Consider the following 22,162-nt stretch of genomic DNA (forward strand, 5'->3'; position numbering starts at 1 on the left):
AACGTGGGTGATTTTACATTGCACAGAACACATTTAATTCCACTCGAAATCAAGCTCCGCTAAAGATTCGATTAGTGCGCGTTGACACAACTCACTACTGCTCACTCGACTCAGACGGACAGCGTGTGAAGGGTTTAAAGCAAAGTGGACCAAGTATTCGGGCGGTAAAGTTAACTAAAATGCAGTTAAACGCGGGTGTGCCGCGAAACTTGAGAGTAAATACGATAGTGAGCCGGGCGCGGCACGGAAATTCACTGTGTCAATGTTGCGCTTTCTCCTTTAATTGCTTCATTGCACGGATATTTCCTACATATTCGATTTGTAACATTTCTGGAAGAACTTTCAGTAGTTTATATTTTTGAGTTATAGGTGTACCAAGAGAAAAAACAGAAATCAACATTGTACACCGTATACGGAGAAGAAGCTATAATTACATTAAATTCGCAATGTCAAATTATATCCACAATTAAAGTTATTTTTAATAATTTTTGTATATCATCACTGCTCTTACTCAATGTTTTGTGTGTCGTTAATTTAACTAAAACAATGAAATTAAAACAATTTAATACAAGAAATGTATTAAAGAATCCCGTGTACCTATTACTTATAGAAAATTGAAATGAATTAATTTTGACATATAGTGTAGCTTATAATGTTATGAACAAAGGATGTCATAAACACAATGAACAAAAATGAATAGCTATCAAAGGTACATCAAAGATTGCCTTATGAGAACACATTTCACACTTTTGATTTATCATAATACAAAAACTGTCTATTATTGAGTTCTATGTCTAGGACATGTTCACATTGTAAGCTACAGATCATTTACATACTACAACAACAAAACTCAAAGACAAATTAAAATGTTTTGAATCATTAAAATCTTACAATATTAATTGTAAAATATAATTTTGGTATAATAATCAAAGTATTTTCTTTTAAAGTATATTCTTTCTATTTTCTTTATGTTTCCATTCTTTTTCCGTGAGCAATTCCAAAATGATAATTTTGAAGTTATATCCTTGTAACAAATGAGCAACATATGAATACTAATGTATTTCATCGGAATCCAATTTTGCTTATAATTAATGCAGAGTGTTTTGACTCAAATCTATTTTATTATTTACTACATGTGCATACGTTAACATGGATATTGTTCACTTGGAAATTAAGCAATTCAATCACAGAAATAAATTAATTTAAATTTTGACAAGAAAGTTAAACATAACAAAATATTATTTAAAGAGTTGGGTTACCATCGCTCCTTTTATATTTAACGGTGCATTCTCTGTATATTACATTCAAAGTATTTACTCCGATATTTTGAACTTTTGAAAAATTACAATAAAAATATTTATATAATGTGCGAATAAATTTCGGATTCGAAATTTACTTTTGTAACTTTTGCTCTCAAGCGGAGAGAGGCGTGGAGAGGACTTTAAGTAGTCCCTTTACGCCCTGCAAGAGGCACAATACGACGACGAAATAGATACATACCTTGTCCCATGTTGCACATACGCAAGGACGCATGAATCGACATGCCATTATGACGTCACGGCATACATAAGCAACGTTTTGCTGAATCGTATCTAATTTACACGTCGCTTGCCGTTTGTATGCAACGATATTCAGGCTGACGACGCGACGAGTCGTCTCGAGTGTAGCGATAACAGAGAAGTTTTGCGATTCGCCCAGGAAAGTTTCAATAGGAATATTCAATGGACAAGAACAGCTACTCCGCCCCCATTTAATTCGCCATCATGGCACGGTTTCTCACATGGTTGCAATTTCGCGCCAGCATGCGAATACGGTTTCTCACATGGTTGCAATTTCGCGCCGCATTAGCGACAAACAACGAACTGCAAGCGGTCCGCGTATCAGTTATTCAATCATCGTTAATGGCTAAATACCGCTGCATGCATCAAAACAAGTTCTGAACCACTTGAGCTTTCATTGAGTTAATGATGTACCGGCTAATTAAGTAAGTATAACTGGTACGCATGACTCGTTCTTCCATAATTCAGACGCAATTTACTTATGGCGGGCAAGAATTAACGTCGAATTTCTGAAATATATATCCATGTTGAGCTAAACTATTATAGCTACTTTATCCAGTGAGGGAAAATGAGCTCTCGCTCGTTTCTCGATATCGCATAACGCATCAAGTTCGATTTAGCTCGCTCTTCAAAAACAGCTCTTGGTGAGAAATAATATTGAACGTTACGAACTCGGCTTGACGGAGGAAATTTTTGTTTCGAAGTTAGAAACGCCGTCATCCTTTCATCTATTATACGCAACGATAATGTAAAAACGCTTCTATCTTTACAAACTAGTTTTGAATTGTACTGAAATATTTTGTCGTCGCTCTCGCTTTGCGGTCGAATTGACGCTGGAGCCGCATTGTGCTCCTTTTCGCTTCATGCTTTATCTTTTTGCGCTGTGTATGAGTGCATAAATGTGTGAGCGTTGGAGACGTCACAAAAAATAGTGTAGCAACAAAAACGGGTCGAGCGAAAAGGATATACGAACGGAGTGGCGCGTGTGCGAAGCTTAAAGCCGTCACGGGGAAATGCCAAACACGTCACAGTGCTGAAAGAATCAGCGAGATCGGAGGTACGAAGGATACATAAAGCCTGTCCGTGCGCTGTATATCGCGTACTCACGTACTATCGAATCTTTTATTTCGTTATTCCTTAGTCCCCCGTCTCTCTCTCTCTCTCTCTCTCTCTCTCTCTCTCTCTCTCTCTCTCTCTCTCTCTCCTGCCGTGCTGCTCCTGTTTTCTGAATTACCTTGTGCATACCTAACCCAATGTCCCTTTTCTCGAGCCTCGCCGGATCGAGTAGCGTTCGACGTGTCGAATGGTCACCTACCGATATCCGATATTCGATTACCGGCCACCGCATTTCACTTCGCATAACTATAAATTATCGCTCGTCTCTTTTCTCTTTTAAGTTTATTACAGTTTTTTCAGATTTGGGAGAATTTGGGGGGATTATTTGTTTCTGATTGATTGTGTGAATCCGATAATTTCATCGGCTCTCAATTTATTTCTGAAATATTAATTCAATTTAATTGAATGTATATTAGATAGTATTTCAACATCTTAACACTCGGACCGGGAAGGCGCTTTGTAAATATTTAAAGTTGTAATATTTATATAGACGGTCTTGTTTCCAATCACATTCTTTTCTCTTTGTCAGCAAATATCCCGGATTTAATTATTCCAGCGGTAATTTTCGTTTCATTCAAGCAACCGTGTAGCAACAGCGTGCGTTACGCAAATGCGTCACCCATCCGTCCATTGAATTGCGATGATCTAGTTGTAAAAACTTATTGAACGCGTGCACGATGCCGCAGAATTTATTGTGGAAAACAATATTATATCCTAATTATACTAATTATACTTAAAAGTGTACTTTAACGTTACAAATCTTTGAACAGTGAGAGAAAAATTTCTGATTGGTGAATCAAATGCCTCACTGATAGAGAAATTTTTGGTGTTGTAATTACATATTGTCGCTAATATTATCAATCATATTTTATATGATTGTTCCAAAAGATGATTTTGTATTATAATTAAATTATAGTAATTGTAACCATTTTTTTACATAATAATAATTAGTGCATTATGTCCTTTAGTTTTAGGAGACAAACAAAATGCATTTATTTGACATTTTTTGCAGTTGTTCAAAAATTTTGATTAACATTTCACATCCTACTAATTAACATATTGTTATTTTTTGTAAAACGTATAGTTTCCTTGTCGTTTTCTTTCTCGTTTTCTCAAAATTATAAATTTTAAACAAAATGCATTTTGAAAGTTTGCTTCTCATATTTGTTGATGAAAATTATACACACAGTTATTAAAAATGTTTGGTATTTATAGCTATAATTATATGTTACCATAATTATGATTATTATCGCTAATAAGTAATATTAAAGCAGTAATGATTATAAGTGTAGCCACAAACATATGTTTCTCTCATTGTGAAGCATTTTATTGATCAGTCTGAAAAAAGAATTTTAACTGACCAATCAAAGAATGCTTCAAAACATTTTTAGCATCAAGTGAACCGTAGTTTAAAATACAAAAATCCTAATAGCAAAGCTATGTTCACTTGATCCTGCAAGTGCTTTGAAGCATTCTTTGATTAGGAAAATTCGTTCTTCCGATTGGTCAATCAAATGCTTTAAAACATTTGTAGAGCTAAGTGAGCCGTATCCAAGAGCGCATTCTGAATTTTCATAGATTGATTCTCTTGCTTTTGATCGTTATAAATATTAGCCGCACAATAGAAAAACCGCTGCCTTTATTTATTGAAACTAATTTCCTAAATTCGTTAAAGAAATGCGGAAAGAAAAATAGCCTTGGCATCTGAGGCTCATACAATATTGCGCGTAACGATTTTTCATGTCACGGATTAAAGGAGTGATGTTTCTTCTTTTTAATTTAATAAAAACCCATTAACCTAATCCAAATTTTTCTAACAATTGTGGTATAGTTCGGAGATTACATTTATCTTGATCATTCCTGTTAGACGCAACCGCTATTACCTATATGTTCCAATGTGCCGACAAAAAAATGACAAAAGTCGTCCTTTGCATCAGTCCGTGAAACATTAATCTTACCTCCAGTGGAACGACATTGTCATACGTCGCTCTCTTGATGTTTCCCGACTGTCATCTAATGTATAGCGGGTGCCGAATTTACGAGCGACGCCGGGATGCTCGTCCCGCGGAAATTCTTTCAAAGAAACGATTCCTCTTTAATGTCAATCTCTAAATATTTTTTACCGCGTCATACCGCGTTCGCGCTCCGTTCTGTTTCATGACACCTTTCAATCATCGATCATCTTCCACTCTTCGGACTACAATGGGTTTCACGTAGTTTCATCGGATAGCTTTATCGATTCGCGCGGTATACCGTGTACCAGAAACGACAACGATTTTTTACCATCATATGTGCGATCGCGTGAGCTGTCGGTCCGGTTACTCTTTCGTTTCTCTGATTGACGTTTTTCTTCTATTACACCTCGTGATCGCCGAGTGCGATCAGTTGCGTACAAAAAACGCAATTTTCGTCGATGACGCTTTTCATTTATTTTTTTTTTTTTTCAAACGCATACGCGCGCAAATTGTTCGCGGAGCAATATTGACCTACTTGTAAAAAGAGAATAACGTTCGACGTAGAAACGGATATATTAGTCACTCATTTATCTAAAAAATGTCAATTAACGTCTATCTATAAATCGAACATTATTATTTCTAGGTGAAAAATAGAACAGTTGAAATTGAAGAATGTTAAAACTGCTAGTATATTTATAATATTATTATACATCCCTTCTTTAGAAGTAAAAATTCCAAATTGACAAACTGTATGTGTGTAATTTCCTCCCGAGAAAAATGGAAAGTCAATATCAGATAAAGTTTACATGTGTATAGTATATGCCAGACAGTTGTTTCCCTTTCTTCTCGTGACCCTCCGTATTTCATTCCTTCCATCATTTTCTTTTTCGAACCACGATATACTTTGGCACGATATGATTGAAAAAAATGTTCCTGTTTCGCTGAGCAGAATGGTGAAACACCAATGCGGATATTGAAACCATTAATTGATCCTAGAGACAAAACGCTACTGGCGCGGGACAAATATATTGCCCGCTCCAGTGAACCCCACGCCCAGCAAATATATATATTTTTCTAGTTAAATAATTGTTTGACCGAATTTCATTGCAAACGTTCGAAAGCTCTCGTTATTTCATATCTAAAGAATTTATGTTGCATTACACGTAATAATATATTAGCGTATCCAAGAGACGGAGAGCTTGACGTTCCAACTTCGCGAAACTTTTTTTTATATCTAAGGGATTCATATGTAACACAAGGCATTGTATGTAACACATGGGCATATCTAAGAGGGGAGATTAGAATATGAATCTTCCCCAAAATTTATTTATTTCTTAATTTTTAATTACAAAGATATACAACTTCACTTTTGAGTCTTCTTTATTCGTCCTTTCTATTCGCTTCTTCTTTTTTTTTTTATTTAATTTTAATATCACATTTTTAACAATATTTAGCAATATTTCTCATACAGGAGACTTTTCTTTTCTATATCGTTTTTGATTTTTTTAAAATTCCTCTCCTAGGAAAATTATCATAAATATTTTATACATAATAATAATGGCAATAGTAATATTAAAGATATGTACAATTTATTTGTAATAATTTTTCCCTCTTTTTAGAAAAAAATTAAAGGATATGGTTTACAAAGCCTAATATTTTTTCCATTCAAAATCCAGAATAAGATGATATTCCAAATTTTAAAATATAAAAGAAGTAATTTATTAACGCAAAAAATTGCTGTTTATGTGATAACAGAATTGATACTCCCCGCCGAAAAAAGTTCTGAATTCTAAGATGTAGTGCATGTAGCACATAAAGTACATTATCATGCATTATCATGAGGTGTCACTTTGTGAAGATGATTTAAATAAAAAAATTTCTAACTCTCTAGACTTTGCAACTTAACAAGAAAGGTACATAGATATTAAGTTGCTCAACATAATCCGCCTGGAATTTAAAAATACGGGGAAAATCCTTAGAAAAAGTTTTGATTTACTTGCATTTATAAAACTTAATTTACGAGAATCTTATTCTCTTTAACGTATAAACCGTCTTCGTCCTTCCCGACGAATTTTCGCTAGAATTATTATTACAAAGCTATAAACGTTGCGAAAAGATTTTATGCATAAATTTTACATATAAGAAGGATATTTAGACTTGCCAGCTGTTGCGGTGCTTCGAAAAAAACAAAATCGCGCATAAATCCATTCGACCCAGAGCCGTGTGTTACTAATAATTTTCCAACGTCACGATATCACAGCATTCAATTTTGATGTTGACCTGTGTTGACATCGATATAGTAGTAACATATGTCACAACACGGGGGCACACGAAAATTTGCCTTTGCTTTCAGTGCGCTTTGTCTACGCGCTCGACCGCTCGACACGTTACACGGCTTGCAGCTTTCGTTCAACCGCGCCCTGCTGTCAGTTTAAAGGCGTCACAAAAGGCGAACTCGTCGAAAATAGCTTTCAATTTGCGCGGGAAATTAATCCGTTTTTACGGGAAGGGAACTCGCTTTTCCACCGTGGATTTTGGATTCACCGAGGTTGCCTCAGATAGTCTGCACCGGAGCCACCGCGATTTCTATCACATCCACAAACATCCGTGTCAAAAATAAAATAATAAAATCCCGACTTCGCTTTGAAACTCGCCCTACGTTCGGGATCGACGTCGGCAGTCGCGGTATTTGTATTCGGTTCGCAAATATCGTCGGAGCGGAATCCCACAGATGTGTGGCTCCTCGCGACTAACTTTCATCCTTTGTCCCGACGAATGCACTTCGCAACTTCGGTTTATCTTGCCGTTCCTTCTTTTTAGCGGAGCTCTTTTATGGCCAATATTACGGACGAAGTGTGCTCGGTCGCCTTATTTATTTTACACCATCAATCCTCGATGGTGGTTCAGACCGTGTCGCGCGGCGAGATTTTTCACTCGTTCTTCGGCATATCCTTTGATATCCATTCCTACCAATATAGATTAACTCAAATCTAGGGTAAATTTGTTTTATTCTTATTTGAAGATAAATTTATTTTTTTATCTTCAAATTATAAAAATTAGAAAAAGATAAAGAATAAGTTAATCCAGAATTAAAGTCAATTTACAGATTGATTACTAGAAAAAGTGTGTAAAAAAAAGTTTGTATTAATTATAATTCTGTTATAGAAAATGGACAAAAATCAGAATTTTTTGTTAAATCTGTTACAGGCTCAGCTCCACAACAATTAACCGTGAGTTGTGGAACTGGGCCTTAGAATTCTAGTCGAGAAAACCAAACGTCCAATTATAATGATAAAAAAAAATGCTGGTATGATTAAAATATAGTTCGTTTATTTTCAAGACCAGAAATTTAGAAGAAATGGGCTTGAATGGTACACATTTACCGAATAGCAAAGCGCAGTCCACCATTCATACATTGCGAATTTAATTTCAATAGAAAGCGCGTTTAATCGACAGCCACAAAAATTTCTACGTAAGCGGTTGCGAATCGTTGACAGGAACTCAATGATCGAAGGCAGCTGAAAACCGTCATGTGGAAATGGCGAGGCGCGAGCGAAAAATCCCAGAAATTCCCGCGTGTGTAAGAAAATTATTCGATTCTACCGCGGAACATCAGCCAAGTCTCTGCCTGCAAAGAGAGGAAGGGAAGATAAAAAGAAAAAGGGAAGGGCGGAAAAAGAAAAAAACACGATGCGCTCTTCTATGTACTGCAGCGCGATACGTTAACGAGTAGTCTTCAGTAGACATTGCTCTCAATTGACAGCTGTCGACCCAGAAAATTCAGCGCTCGCGGGCAGGAACACACGGGATACACCCTTTCTATATCCACCTTCCGTCCCTATCCACCTCCCACCCTAGTTTTTTACGTCCCATGTTGCGCTCCATCGTTTCCTCTGCATTTTCCGCATGTACGTGTTTGTCTCGTTGCGCGGTATGAGAAAGTTTTTGACGTACGCGCGGCGAGATTGCCAAAAACGCTCCGGGATGGATTTTCAATTACACGTTGACGATGCAGCGTCGTAAAATCGAGTTATCGTATGGAGTACTGACGAACGTTTCCGTCGCGTTCGGGATCGCGCAGGGAAGCGCGATTTCGGCATACCGTGGCATTTTGCGATTTACGGAGTCAAAGTGGCCATTATGAGAACGTCGTTGTGTCACGCGAGAGCGTATCAGCGGTAAGAGTGACTTGTCGATTCACTTCTCGAGCTGTTTTCCGGATCGCCGACATAGAAAGTGCATGAAATGCCGCGCGGCATCGTGAAAATTTTATGAGTAAAACTTTCATACGCGGATTTTATATAGGACAGTTATTAAAGGTACTTTAATTATATGTAGAAAATTTAATTTTCATGTGATTCACAAACGTCAAGCAACGACGAATGTCAGGATTCTCTTTCAAATTTAAATGGATATTACCGAATTAAAAATATAACTATTTTAAAAGTTATTGATGATTAGTATGTCTTAACTTCAGCATATATAGTAATCAAGAATAATATTGAAATGTATTATGGGAGATATCATTAAAAGTATGATAATAAATTTATCAGATTTAATTATGCCTTTAAATTATTCAGAAAATTCTGAAACGGAAATAGACATGTTTAGATAAATTTATAATGAGATCAAAGGATAATTTCATATATCAAATTCAGTTATTTCATATATCAAATTCAGAAATTATGATAAAAATTAAGTATTATTAAAAATATTATTAAATGTATCCGTTTTATATAAAACAATATAATAGCAATTTTAATCTTTTCAAAACAATGAAATAAAAAAATAATAATAAATCATATGCTTGAAATTAAATTTTAAACGATATCAACAGAAAAAATATCTATACGAATTTTCAAAGAAATGCATTCTAAATTGATATGTTTTAAAGATATTTTAAAATCAATTAGAAAACTAACAGTGTTATAAACGATTTTATAACATTTTACGCAGAGTGTGCACTTAATTATCTTACATGGAAAGTATTCGAAGTTCATAATATTATTTAAAATTGTATGATTCATTTCGAGTCCATATCTGCGTACTATAGATATCTCTCGTAACATTTACAATATTATTTCTGAAGTGAGAATTCAACCTGAAGTTACGTTACGAGCATTAATGCGTTGCTCGAAGCGTACCATTAGTGTATTGTACTCGCCACTTCTACAGAGTATTTTATATTATTCTTAAAAATGCATTTTACTAATTACATAATAAAAGAAGAAAATAAATGATATTATTTATCGTAAGCACAGAATTATTTTTTTCAGACGATTTCAATTAAACTCATCATATAGATTTAAAATCAATTACATATAATATCTTAAAATCTCAAAATTTTCAAAATTTTTGTTATAATTAAGATGCACTAAGGACAAATTATCGATTTAATTTTCTAAAAATATGAAACACAAAATTTTCAAAATTACTCATAATATATCAATTTTAATAATAATTATAACTTATGATAATATCAATTTTAGTATATAAAACAATAAAGAATAATGTCAGAGATGTGTAAAAATAATATAAGGTTTTACAATTGGCCCATTACTGATTGTCACAGTTCAGGCATTGGCGCAGTACTGGCTAAGTACTGAATGATAACTTCGGCCCAGTTCTAGCAGATAGTACTGGCTCAGTCATTTTTAGCCAGTCATTTGCCAGTGATGGCCCAATAGAAAAATCATTTCTAATGATCTCACTGGATAATTTAACATACATATCAAATTCATTTAAATAATGATAATTAATTAGATGTATTAACTTAGAATATATTGTAAATGTGACGGATCAGTAAGACGAATGTAGTTTCTGCTGAATGAACGTGAGCAGATCGGACAGATTGCAATTCGCGACAAAATCAGCGGCTTACGATATACATCGCATAACACATGTGTCGCACAATGCAACATTAAAGGTTGCAGAACCGCACGACTGCTGCGCTCGTAGCCATTTCAAAGTTGCAGGTCGCTGAATCGCATACATGTCGAAAAGTACTTTACGTCGGAAACAGCAGACTGTAACCGATGGCTTTCTCAAGTTGTAACCGACGGCGGGACTTCGTTTCGATAAAAATGAAACGTGACGCTACTGAAGACCTAATCGATCGGTGAACAGATACGTTCTAATGTTTCTACGCACGTTAAATCCACCTTTTCTCATGTTTTCATACGTGTACGTTGAGTCGGAGATAATTGTGATTTAACGTAACGTTCTAATCTTCATTGTAACAAATTAAATCGTATTTACGAAAATAGTAAAAAAATAAAGAAATGTTACTCGTGCAATAAAAATTGATATCAAAATATACAATAAAATTTTTATCAGACTTTTTTATGTCGCAACTATCTTTAGGACTTTGACACATATTTTATATTGGACGAAAGAACTGAGGATTTAATGTATTAGAACAAATATTCAGGTCGATCAATTAAATTCTTTTAAATTAATCACATTTCATATTGGGAAATATTTTCGTTTAACAAGCTATGTATACAGAAATAAATAACTAATTAAAGAATATTGTTGAATAATTTCACTTCTTTACAAAATGAAAATATAATTGTATTATACATTATGCAGATTGTGGAAATAAATTTAGTGGTTATTTATTATAAATCGGGCATTCGCTGGTACAAATCGATTCTCTTTCGGGAATTTGATATTTACATGCGAATTTCATGCATATCGCATGCGGTATACACCATCTAATCTAATCTCTCAATAAAAATAATTTAATTATTCAATAACAAACTGCATGTTAACACGAATCCAAAAATATTTGCAAAAAAAGCAAATAAAAGTTGTTGGAAAAGTCTAGTACATTTTTTTCCACCGTAATCGACTCGAATTGACCAGTGGTTTTGAAAAAAGCGTACCGAACTCAAAAATTCTTTCCCAATCTCGTGTGATGTTTTTTCGATGACACCAGCACGACGCGGCTCGTTCGAACTGTTCAATTTCCGTGGCGGCACCTCAGGGCAATAGCTTTCCTCGAGGGTGGAAAAAAAGACTGAGACCGCACCGAGAAAATATCTCGGGGAAAAGACAAGGATGACGGAGCGTGAATCTCGATTCTCCTGAGTACGGTAAAGAGAATCTCGAGTCTCCGAATAACTCGAGCTGGATGATACTTCGAATGATAGATTTTTACACTAAAGATAATTAAAGTGTTGCTTCCATTTCTCTCTCTCTCTCTCTCTCTCTCTTTTTCTTTGATAAAAATGTTAAAAATATCACAGTTATAATTTTAAAGTTTTTTTTATTAGATTATCATTCAACAGATTCAATTTCTCGAGAATGTCGTCCGATTTCAAATTCAGAAAGATTCTATAATGTTTTAATAGAGATCAAAGTCTATGATACAAATACGGATCTATATTTAGCGGATTATATTTTTAATTTTTTCTTTTAATTTTTTAATATTGCATATAAGATTTAATAATTGTGACATAATTGAATTTTATCATTCTCAAATTAAGATGCTAAATCAATTTACTCTGATCCTTTCGAAAGATATATCTACACTGAGAAAAGTATTTGATAAAAGATGGACGAATCCAAAAAAAGAAGATTTTAGATTTTATATATCAATAAGAATTATTTCAACTGAAATTAGTAGGTTTATGGAAAATTCTGATTTGTCCATTTTTAATCAGAATTCCAGTTAATCCAACTAAACATTTTTCTCAATGTGTAGATAATTAACTTAGGACAAGAAAATTCTTAAAATACTTATGAAATAAATATGTATACAATACGATTTTATGATTTTTTAAATATATTAAAATATCATCAAATTGAAATTACGTTGCATAGTTAAACAATAGACTTCTTATACTCCATTATCATTGAGAATATTATCTGCTCATTGATTGAGGATGAAAATTGAAATGTTACATAAATGTCAGCAATTATCCACATTCAGCCAACTCCATTTACTTGAGATTTTTAATTTGATTATCTGTAATGATAATGACTGGGTTTGCGAGCGCTGCTGGCATATAATCCCATCAACTTTTAATGAATTACGGAACCACGTTTGTGATCGAGCTTACAAACCAAGCTTTTGATCTTTCGGTAATCCGCAACGTCTTCGTGTTCTTTTAATTAATTTTTTATCGAAGTTCCGTACTCGCCTTTGATGGGGAAGCATATTGAAACGTCGTAATTACTTAAGTTTCAAGTTGGATTCGGATTGCTATTTAATTTCACCACCTAACTAACTAGTCTTGTACTCTCAAAGTAACAGATGGCATGACTGCTCAATATTACTTCTTTGACTGTTAGTTGACCGAATAAGTTTAAAATGTATTTGTACTTAAAAATTGTACTTAAAAATTGCATATTGTACGTTTGTACAGGAAAATTAATCGTCAGAATTTACATGTGTAATTAAAATATGCAAACATTGTATTATTAGACACTTTATACGTATATAAAGTTAGATCTTTCCAACTCTGAAAATTGTGCTAAATTAATCATTACACAAGACTGCACAAATAAAGTGTATAATATGTATGAGTACTTCGATAAAAACATTTTACAGTTTGGTTGTGAAATGTTTCGGTTTTGTTTTATCGGAAACACAAGTAGTGCTGATTTAATTACCCGAATCTAACAGAATGCACTTCCGAGATAAACCTTCAGAATTAATTGAGAAAGAATAGACTATCACTGAGCTGGCTGAGAATTTTTGCTCAGAGTGACGTGAAATCGGCAGAAATGGCTGGAGGTATGTTCAAAAAAGTTCCTCTCGCTTGTAGACTCGCTCAGAGACTGCAAACTTGCTGACGTCTTCAGACAGACATTGTCTGTGCTCTAATTAAAATGGGCATTGACCGACGTAATTATTCCGTTTCGTTACCAGCTAAGTGCCAAATTTCGTTTGAATTTTTCATCTAAAGTCGCAATCTTATAGGAAATTCGATTGGACGTACTAGTGCGCATTGATACATATTAAAGCCGTTATACACTCATCTAAAATAAGTATAAAAGTAAAATACAAATATTTCAAAATATAAAAAATATTTTATTTAACAGTACCTACAATAAAAAGTATTACGGATTTCACGATTTAACCCGTTTTTATATTTATATTACATGTCAATTTGTGTATGACGGTAATATAGTCTAGTACACACTGAATGTGTCGAATCGAATTCGCTATTAATTCTCGATAACAAACGATGTCACATTGTTATTCTCTAATAAATAAAGAAGTTTAAATTTGTCTCAAACTTATTGCGAAATTATTTTAAAATTGTAAAACGAGGAAAAATATTAGGCACTGCACTGTTAGATATATTTAAAAGAATAATAGTAACCTAATCCTTTGAGTTAAATAACATTTTGTTATTTTTAACTTTCCACGTATGTCAAAATGTAAATCAATCCATTTCTATGATTGAATTGCTAATTTTAACATAAACAACGTTCATATTAACGTATGCTCAGTAATAAACTAAATTTGAGTTAAATTTAATACATTTCTTGAGTTAAATTGTTTAACTTCATTGTTTTAATTAACTTAATGGTATGGAATAAAAGCAATAACGACGTATAGAAATGATTAAAAATACCTCGTTCAAATTGGGTATAATTCGACACTATGAATTAGCAGGAAATTTTAAAGATTTTAAAGGGGATTTTAAAGATTTGCTATGACCGAATAAGACCTTCACTTTTTCGTTTACTTGTGTTACTCATATCAGTTGAGTTTCTACTGCAAAATTATTTGTTGGAATTAATCTCAAATTGATTTATTCGATCATTTACTAAGCAAATCCAGTCAATCGTTTTCCAAATTTGAAATTACAGGTTGTAAGCGTTTAATATGACTGCAGTGAATGCAATGTCGATCGATAGCTCTTCAACAGTATTATTTCGCGTTCATCATTTATATTCATATCCAAATCCAGCGTATTGTTTCAAAAACATTATCTTTCACTATCGCCGGTAAAAGCGGAGAATTGGTTATGCAACAAAACCGAAATATACCGAACGAATTTGTTCGCGTGATAATAAACGGCGGTTAATCGAACGACATATTCTCTAATAATGACGCTCGCTCAGCCATAAAAACAACCCTTGTAAAAGCTCTAATGGCTGTCAGTCGGTGTTATGCCGTCGTCGGGAGAGCGTTCAAATGGCGAATTTCTAAACCAAAAGAGTGCGCGAATATCCGATTACTACCATGATATCACATTTGGGTGTACTTCCAAAGTAAGGGCCGTACGATTGGCCAATCCGGCAAGCTCGAACAAACGGAGAGAGTAGCGAGAAAGTTAAAACCCCCTTTATTGCACGAACGGGACCGCCGTATGGCCCAACGGGTTAGCCTCGAGATGGCCGAATTGGCGGAAGTGCTTTGATTTGCGTAAATGTGTAGAATTCACGTTGCGCGAGTGCGCATTTTGCCAATGCGCCCGTTTTCTCCCATTTTCTCGTAGTGGATAAATGCTGGAACAGCACACCCGTGAAAATTACTCGCTTCCTTTTTGCTCGACCACGGAGGGAATTATTAAAAGCGTCGTCGTCGGCCGCCGACGAGATGTCTCCGTCCTGCACGTATCCTACATATAAAAGTGCATTCTTTCGCGTATCGTAATATACTCGAAATAAAATCACAAATGTAGCACCGTATTTCGTCCAAAATGTCTTGCGTAATGTCTGTACGTAAAGTGACGTTCAACAATGAAGTTTTGAGACGTAAAATTTAATAATAAGCGCTGCAGGCTATAAAAAATTAACCGATTCATACATTCGAATGTGAAGAGAATAATCGTCTACAATTGGTGTGATTTCTTACAATTTAAAGCTTAAAACTTTATGCCTTAAAATCTCATAAACGCCACTTTAGGAGACTGGAATATAAAGAGGCGTCGCATGATAAGATTATATTTATCTCGCAAATGTTTGTCCTGACACACATTCGGTTTTTTATCAAGTGCTATCACAGTGATTCAGTTATTAAATTATAAATTTTTGTATATTGTCTGCTTCTATTAATAAAGAAATCTGTTCTGTGTACAATTTTTAATTTCTCGAGCTGTTCTAAAAAAATAACATTTAATGTCCTACTTGTCTTTTCTGACGTGTCATAAATTAAAAACAGATTTTACTTCGAGTATTAATTATTCCAATGTTCGTACCGTTGAAAAGATCCTACCAATTTAAAAATCAAACAAGATAGCAACAAAGTTATTTCTGACGGATGTTAAGAGCCAATTAAAGCAACAATAATAACAAGTGCATAAAACAAAACGTGTGTTTCCCAGCTATGTTACATGGAAAGTTATCTAGAATAAAAATCGAAAAAATGAGAAGCAGTCTCCATACACTTTATACGCCCATGGAATAGCCATAAAAAAATTTAACGAGATGACATGCCACTCTCAGGAATTTTTAGCGACGGCGGCTGAAGAGAAAACGGCTGAAGAGATAGCTACCGCGTCGTCCCTTTTCTCTCCGTGGAAGTGTAATGAATTGCGATTGTAGTATCGGAGACGAAACTAAGTAAAACATATAGGTAAGCGCGCGAGATTGGAGAAAAGGTACAGTTAGTTGCGTGCGAGGGGACTTTTCTCCTTCGTGCTCTTTTATACAGTACGACAATCTAGAAAATACTGATGCTTTCGTAGAAAAGAAGGCATGCTGAGCGAAACATTTCGTTTCGTGCTTGCAGATACACGCTGGATAAACGGAAGTAACCCCGTGTGAAGTATAAAAATAACTCCGCCATTCCCGTGCAGGGAGAATTCCTGTTAAAATTTTCTTCTGCTTCACGTAATTTTTTATTACTTCATGTTATTTCGTTCTGTTTTGCCCAGATAATTTCAAAATGCGACGCCACATTCATCCCTTTGCTTCTTCCTTTATTTTCATTCTATCAACATTATGATCATTGCTATTATAAGCCCCGAAATTAGAGAAATCTTAATCACAATTCAATTTTGACGGAAAAAGTTATATTTGTCCCTTAAAGTTATATTTGTCTCTTGGCATACACAATACATAGATATTGCTCCAGAGTCATAGAATAATTATGAAATAATAAGTATTAATAAATTATAAATCAAAGATGTATCGCTTATTTGCTACAACGGTGTAACACAAAAAATAAAATTTTCTAGAAAATAAGATTGAATCTTTTGAATTATTAAAATTTTCTAATATTAATTTTGAAATGCAACCTTAATGTAATAATTGATTGTACAAGAAAAGTATATATTTATAAAATATTTTTAAAATTATACATTTTTTCACTTTTCTTTATGTTTCCATCCTTTTTAGCAAGCAATTAAAAATGATTTTAGTTATGTCGTTGTAGTAAATGAACCATATATTGTATTGTATTGTAATCGGGAAAATATTATAAGCCAAAGATTAAAACAAATAATAAATAAATATAAATATTTTTTACTTGACATATTCAAATTATAAGTTTACATTTTTATCGATACATATACAATAATATTTATGTATTATCGGTTTTATTTTCATTATTATTAGATATACGTATATACTTGTCAATAATAATGACTCAAAATATTCTATTTGGTCTTTCGTTTTTATTTAACTTTTTGATTTAATAATAGTTAATATAATAATAGTTGATATTAAATATTATAAAATATTTGAAAAATAACGATAATATGACGTTAATAAAATATTGATTGCAGAAAAATGTTTCAATATCTAATATAACTTTTGAAAATACTTATCATATCTTTGAAAAATATTTCAAGTATCGTAAACGAGATAGAAAATTGAGTTTCCGAGCTTCCCGGAAGGCAAGGTTTACTTTTCGAGTAGAAATGGCGCAATGAAGTGATAAGAGGCGGTCGTAAAAGGAGAAGAGAAACGTCAAACAAAATGGGTGTATCAAAACTATTTGTGGCGGAAAGTTGAAGGCCACGAAGGAAAGAGCGGTAAAACTAAGTAATTTTTCTTAGTACTTGACACAGTGACCCGCCCTTTTACACAATCCCTTTCGAACTTTTCCAATCGAAAAGACTATCAGGTTGGAAATCTCACAATCTTGATAAGTTCCTCTTTATTTTACTTATTTCTAAACAGCGAGTACTTCGACTTGAGCCCGTCAATGTTATGTGAAAAGCGCTAAGAAAACACTAAATTAAAAAAAACCGAGAGAACAATAAGAATACTTAGTCCAATGTTTTCTTCTATAAAGTGATATAAAAATAATTTAAAGCTAGTCGCAACAAAATGCAAATAATAAATATTTTTACGAGAATGAATCGATAAGAGAGAGAATATTTTTAGAGTGTTTAATTAAAATAAATTAAATAAATAGCATTTATGCTTCCAAGAATAAATCTAATACAAGTAAAATGCTTATGTGAGCTTCTGCTGTTGTTGGTAAACTATAAATTCATAAGGCGATACTTACTAAATGAAGTTAAATGCACGTTTCGACTTTGGGTTTGAGTCTTCTTCAGTACGATAATTGGTGAGGTCGAGCACAAACTTGGAGTGTTTATTACAAATGCATTGGAACCGACGAAATTATATAATCAAAAGGTCGTTTTAGCTTTTGAAATTTTTCTTGAGAGAAGATGGATACGAATTCTTTTGCCGAAGTAAATTGTAAAAGAGTAAGTAAAAAAATTTCTTGAATTACATTTGTGAACGGAAGAAAACAACAGGAATAGAAACCGGTGAAGTCTCTACATCAGTGAAAAGGAAGGACGTTCCGTATCTGTGCGGATCGCGTAGATTGTAAGCGTCATATTTTAAATGAAGCTCGCTCGTTTACATACTTCTTCTTCGAACTGATTAGATATTCCATCTTTCAAGCTTTATTCCAGAATTATTCTGCGATCTGTTCTTGCAAAAGAGAACATCGAATATTTCCCTGTAGTAATTTTTGAACATCTTAGAGGCGTGTATATTACAATACATCGATTCTAATAAAAGAAATATTTCAATTTTATCTCACATTAAATCTTCAAAAGCATAATATAATGCTCTTATATTTGCATTTAATTCTTCTGCTGGGTATAAAAAGCTCTTTAGACGCAGATTTCTTGGAAAAAATTAAGTACAGAAAGAACTTTAAAACTGCGACGGTTGTTAACAATTGTACGTGTATGAAAATAGTGTAAAATTGGTGAATGTGCCTTTTAAATTTCTAACTCATTTCCTACGGCATTATATGGCATTAATACGCTCGTCTCTTATTCGTTGCAATTATTTTTTCACGTTGATATATATATATATATAGTATATATATAAGTGTGTGTGTGTCTGTATACGTCGGTGCGATTCGACCTCATTCATATTCCAGTGCTATAATAATTATCTTCAACGAATATAAAATTATATTCGACAAATCAACACGTTTCTGCACTTTAAACGCCAGATTATTGAATACTACAATTACGATATTATGATTAAACTTTTCTATGCTAGCAAGAAAATATAAAGAACCACGCTATTCAGACAGGCATATTAAATAATTCGCGGTTTTCTCTTACCTGCGCAAAATTATGTACCGACGGTATTCCACGAAGACTGCACTTTATTATGTTGCATTTCTCTCGAAAAGATTCTCTTACAAGGAAAATAGCATCATTTTTTAAAATACTTCTACGATAATAGAAAATTCATTATTTTTCCGTGCGAGAAAAAGTATTATTAATTATACAATTATAATTAAAACAATAAATTACTTAATAATTAAGCAACTTATTGTATATTAGGATATAACGTCCCGAGAAAAAAAAAACCTTTGTTCATTATCAACTTCATTAATTCAAATACTAGTAATTATATTGAAGCCAGAAAATTTTAAACGAACCATTACATTATTTGCTTTAAAAAATTGATTAATTTGGAATACAACTACAAATATTGATATAATCTCATTTATTTCGCTAATTAATAGTATAAAAAAAAAGTAATAATTCTCAATGATCAGCAACTATGTTATTATCCTTTTAAATATACCGTTAGCTTTTCTCATTAAACAATTGTCTATTTTCTTTCTTTCTTTCTCCCTCCATTCCTTCTCGTGCCTTCCTCTCTCCCTCTCTTTCATATAATGTGAGATAAGTTAAAAAATTATAAATTAAAATTATAGAATTACGACTAACAAAATTCTTTATCTATGTGTATTCATGAAATCATCAGAAAATATATTTATATTACTACATTCAATTTCGAACGCAATTTACATAACAATAAAATATTTACACAACGATCGCAAAGATTGATAGGCTCAAGTCGACGACTTCACTACTTTATTCTTATCAGCGCTCCTCGATCGAACAAGTATACATTGTATTTGCATCTGTCATTTGTTAGAACGGCACGAAGCGACAACGTAGACGACACTGCGTTCTGTGTAAAATGAAAATAGCATTACCGAAGAGGATAGAGTAGATGGAATGGAAATAACTGTGCCACGTGCCGCGTGCAACTCGTGAAATTGATTTTCGTGTTTAAGATCTCGACACTCTACTCTAGCAGCGCTGTGCTAATTTATGCGGATGTCAATTCGATCGACGGCGAAAATGAGACACCTCCTAAGCAACGAGGCACCTTTCTTGATCGACATCGTTTTCTCTGCGTATCTCTAATAAATTTTATCTTTGAATAATTTCTCGTCTTTAAATAATTTCATTTGAAAGAATCTTCCATCAGAAAATAAAGAGAATATTTTTACTTACGAACGGGTTAAATCAAAAGATGTTGTTGGAGAACAAAATTAAATATTGTCATTATATTTCTTTACTTAATTAACCGCGGTAAGAGCAAGTTTGAATAATCAGCTTTAATATTATCTGGCATGTTTATCAGAAATTTCACCTGACCCAAGATAATAGCGTTGGTAACGACCAAAGTCAACATATTTAATATGCAATGTCGCCAAGCGATCGTTGTAACACAGAAGCGTAGAATCATTATTCCTACGATGTAAACCGCGGTAAGTTTCCTCTACATTTAAAGGCCTTCAAAGTTCGTTATCGAAGCGCGAAGAGAGTACAAGGGTTGAAAGGTAGAACGAGAAACTAGAGTCGAGAAAGAGAAGGAAAGAAGGAGGGAGAGGGAGAAAACGAGGACGGAGTGGATTGAAAGAAAATCTAAGAAACTCGAGAAACAAGAAGTTGCGTCTTCGACCCCGCTCCGTTCCGCTTTGCACTCTCATTATATGCATCCCTGTAGAGAAATATATGTATACCTCGAGGACTAAAACGTCTCCCGAAGAATTGTATTGTTGATTATTCAGACGGATTTATCGCGGGTCATTGTCGTTGAGCTGATGCAAGCGCTCGCTAGCGCCCGCGCTCGTTGAACTTGTTGATTCATGCGCGTGCATATCTATTGGACGAACTGAAAGAATTCGACGCCAGAGAGAAGCCCGCTTGAAGGTTCTCGAAACGACGAGGACGCTTTCTTAAAAATCTTTCGAGACGTTGAAAGCGCCGGGGAAAACTCGCCCTAACGTGCCAACTCGAGAACGTGAGATTTTCAGATAAGACGTCACACATAGGTTTTTCTCCTCACCTGCTACCATATATCGCTCCGGGACGACGATTTCGAGAATCTTGTTCAATCATCGGCGAATCCATCGAATCGTTCGTAAGTGCAACAGGGAAGTGATACCGGAAGACGTCGTGTCCCAGTGTGTCGTCGCATCGAGCGGTCTCTCAATTAAATTGCTTCGAAGAGGTGAGCGCGTCCCAAGCGACTTCAAGAATGACACACGAGAATACGTCCGACACGTCGTCACCATCGCCGTCGTCGTCGATATTCGAATGCGAGGAAGTGATAAAGTTATAATGATCGCGCAGGACCGGCGCCGCGCGACGAAAAGAAATTATATTATTTATGCCTTCGAATTCCCCGCGTCCCTCTCGTCATAAAGATAAAAAAAAGAAGAGCTATTCATATACATAGAGATATATATACATAGATACATATATACGCATGTTTTCGGTCCATCCCGTGTCGGATGGATAGCGTTGTTTGTTGAGTGTAAATTTCTATATTATCAAACATTCGAGCGAGTAATCGTGACGAGGACTAATTCGTGGGAAAGATGGCGATGGTAATATCGCCCCGCAGCAAAATCGTGACACTGTCTTTACTGATTGGCATCATCACCCTAGTGGCTCTCATTATAACGGGCGTAATCGGCATCTGGAGCGGGAAGAGCGAGAAGACAAACGGCACGGGGACGAAGATGGTCAGCAGCAAGCTCCAGCAAATCACCGGGTATGCCGCGATGCAACACGTGAGTAAGCTTAATCGAATTCTGATAAGACACGACATCGAACATTCGATGTTCGTTAACAGCATTAACTCGACTTGTTTCTTTATATAAACACATCAATCAGTTTGGTGTCTCAAAAATATGTCTTAACGAATCTACACGTAATTTTATAGGATCTCTTATTTATAAAATCTACGTTCTACATTTGATAAAAATATGACCAAGAATTTTAATATTAAAATGTTTTTACGAAATGATAAAGTCAGAAATATGAGTTATGT

The 22,162-nt window shown here is 34.2% G+C and overlaps 1 protein-coding gene across 2 annotated transcripts in view; it reads left to right on the forward strand.

The window, feature by feature from the left end:
* The window catches only part of LOC108753619 (collagen alpha-1(I) chain), a 302,527-nt gene that overhangs the window by 165,479 nt on the left and 114,886 nt on the right, over window positions 1-22,162 (forward strand). Inside the window, exon 1 of one of the 2 annotated variants that reach the window (XM_018495386.1) lies at window positions 21,599-21,902. The exons of the other annotated variant lie outside the window; for it this stretch is intronic. Within the exon in view, the coding sequence (XP_018350888.1) occupies window positions 21,708-21,902 (195 nt within the window). The 5' untranslated portion in view covers window positions 21,599-21,707. Of the gene's footprint in view, window positions 1-21,598; window positions 21,903-22,162 lie in introns of those variants that run through there. 2 annotated transcript variants of the gene reach the window in all.

Source organism: Trachymyrmex septentrionalis, unplaced genomic scaffold (genome assembly GCF_001594115.1).
Source record: "Trachymyrmex septentrionalis isolate Tsep2-gDNA-1 unplaced genomic scaffold, Tsep1.0 scaffold7, whole genome shotgun sequence".
NCBI classification, from domain to species: Eukaryota; Metazoa; Arthropoda; class Insecta; order Hymenoptera; family Formicidae; genus Trachymyrmex; species Trachymyrmex septentrionalis.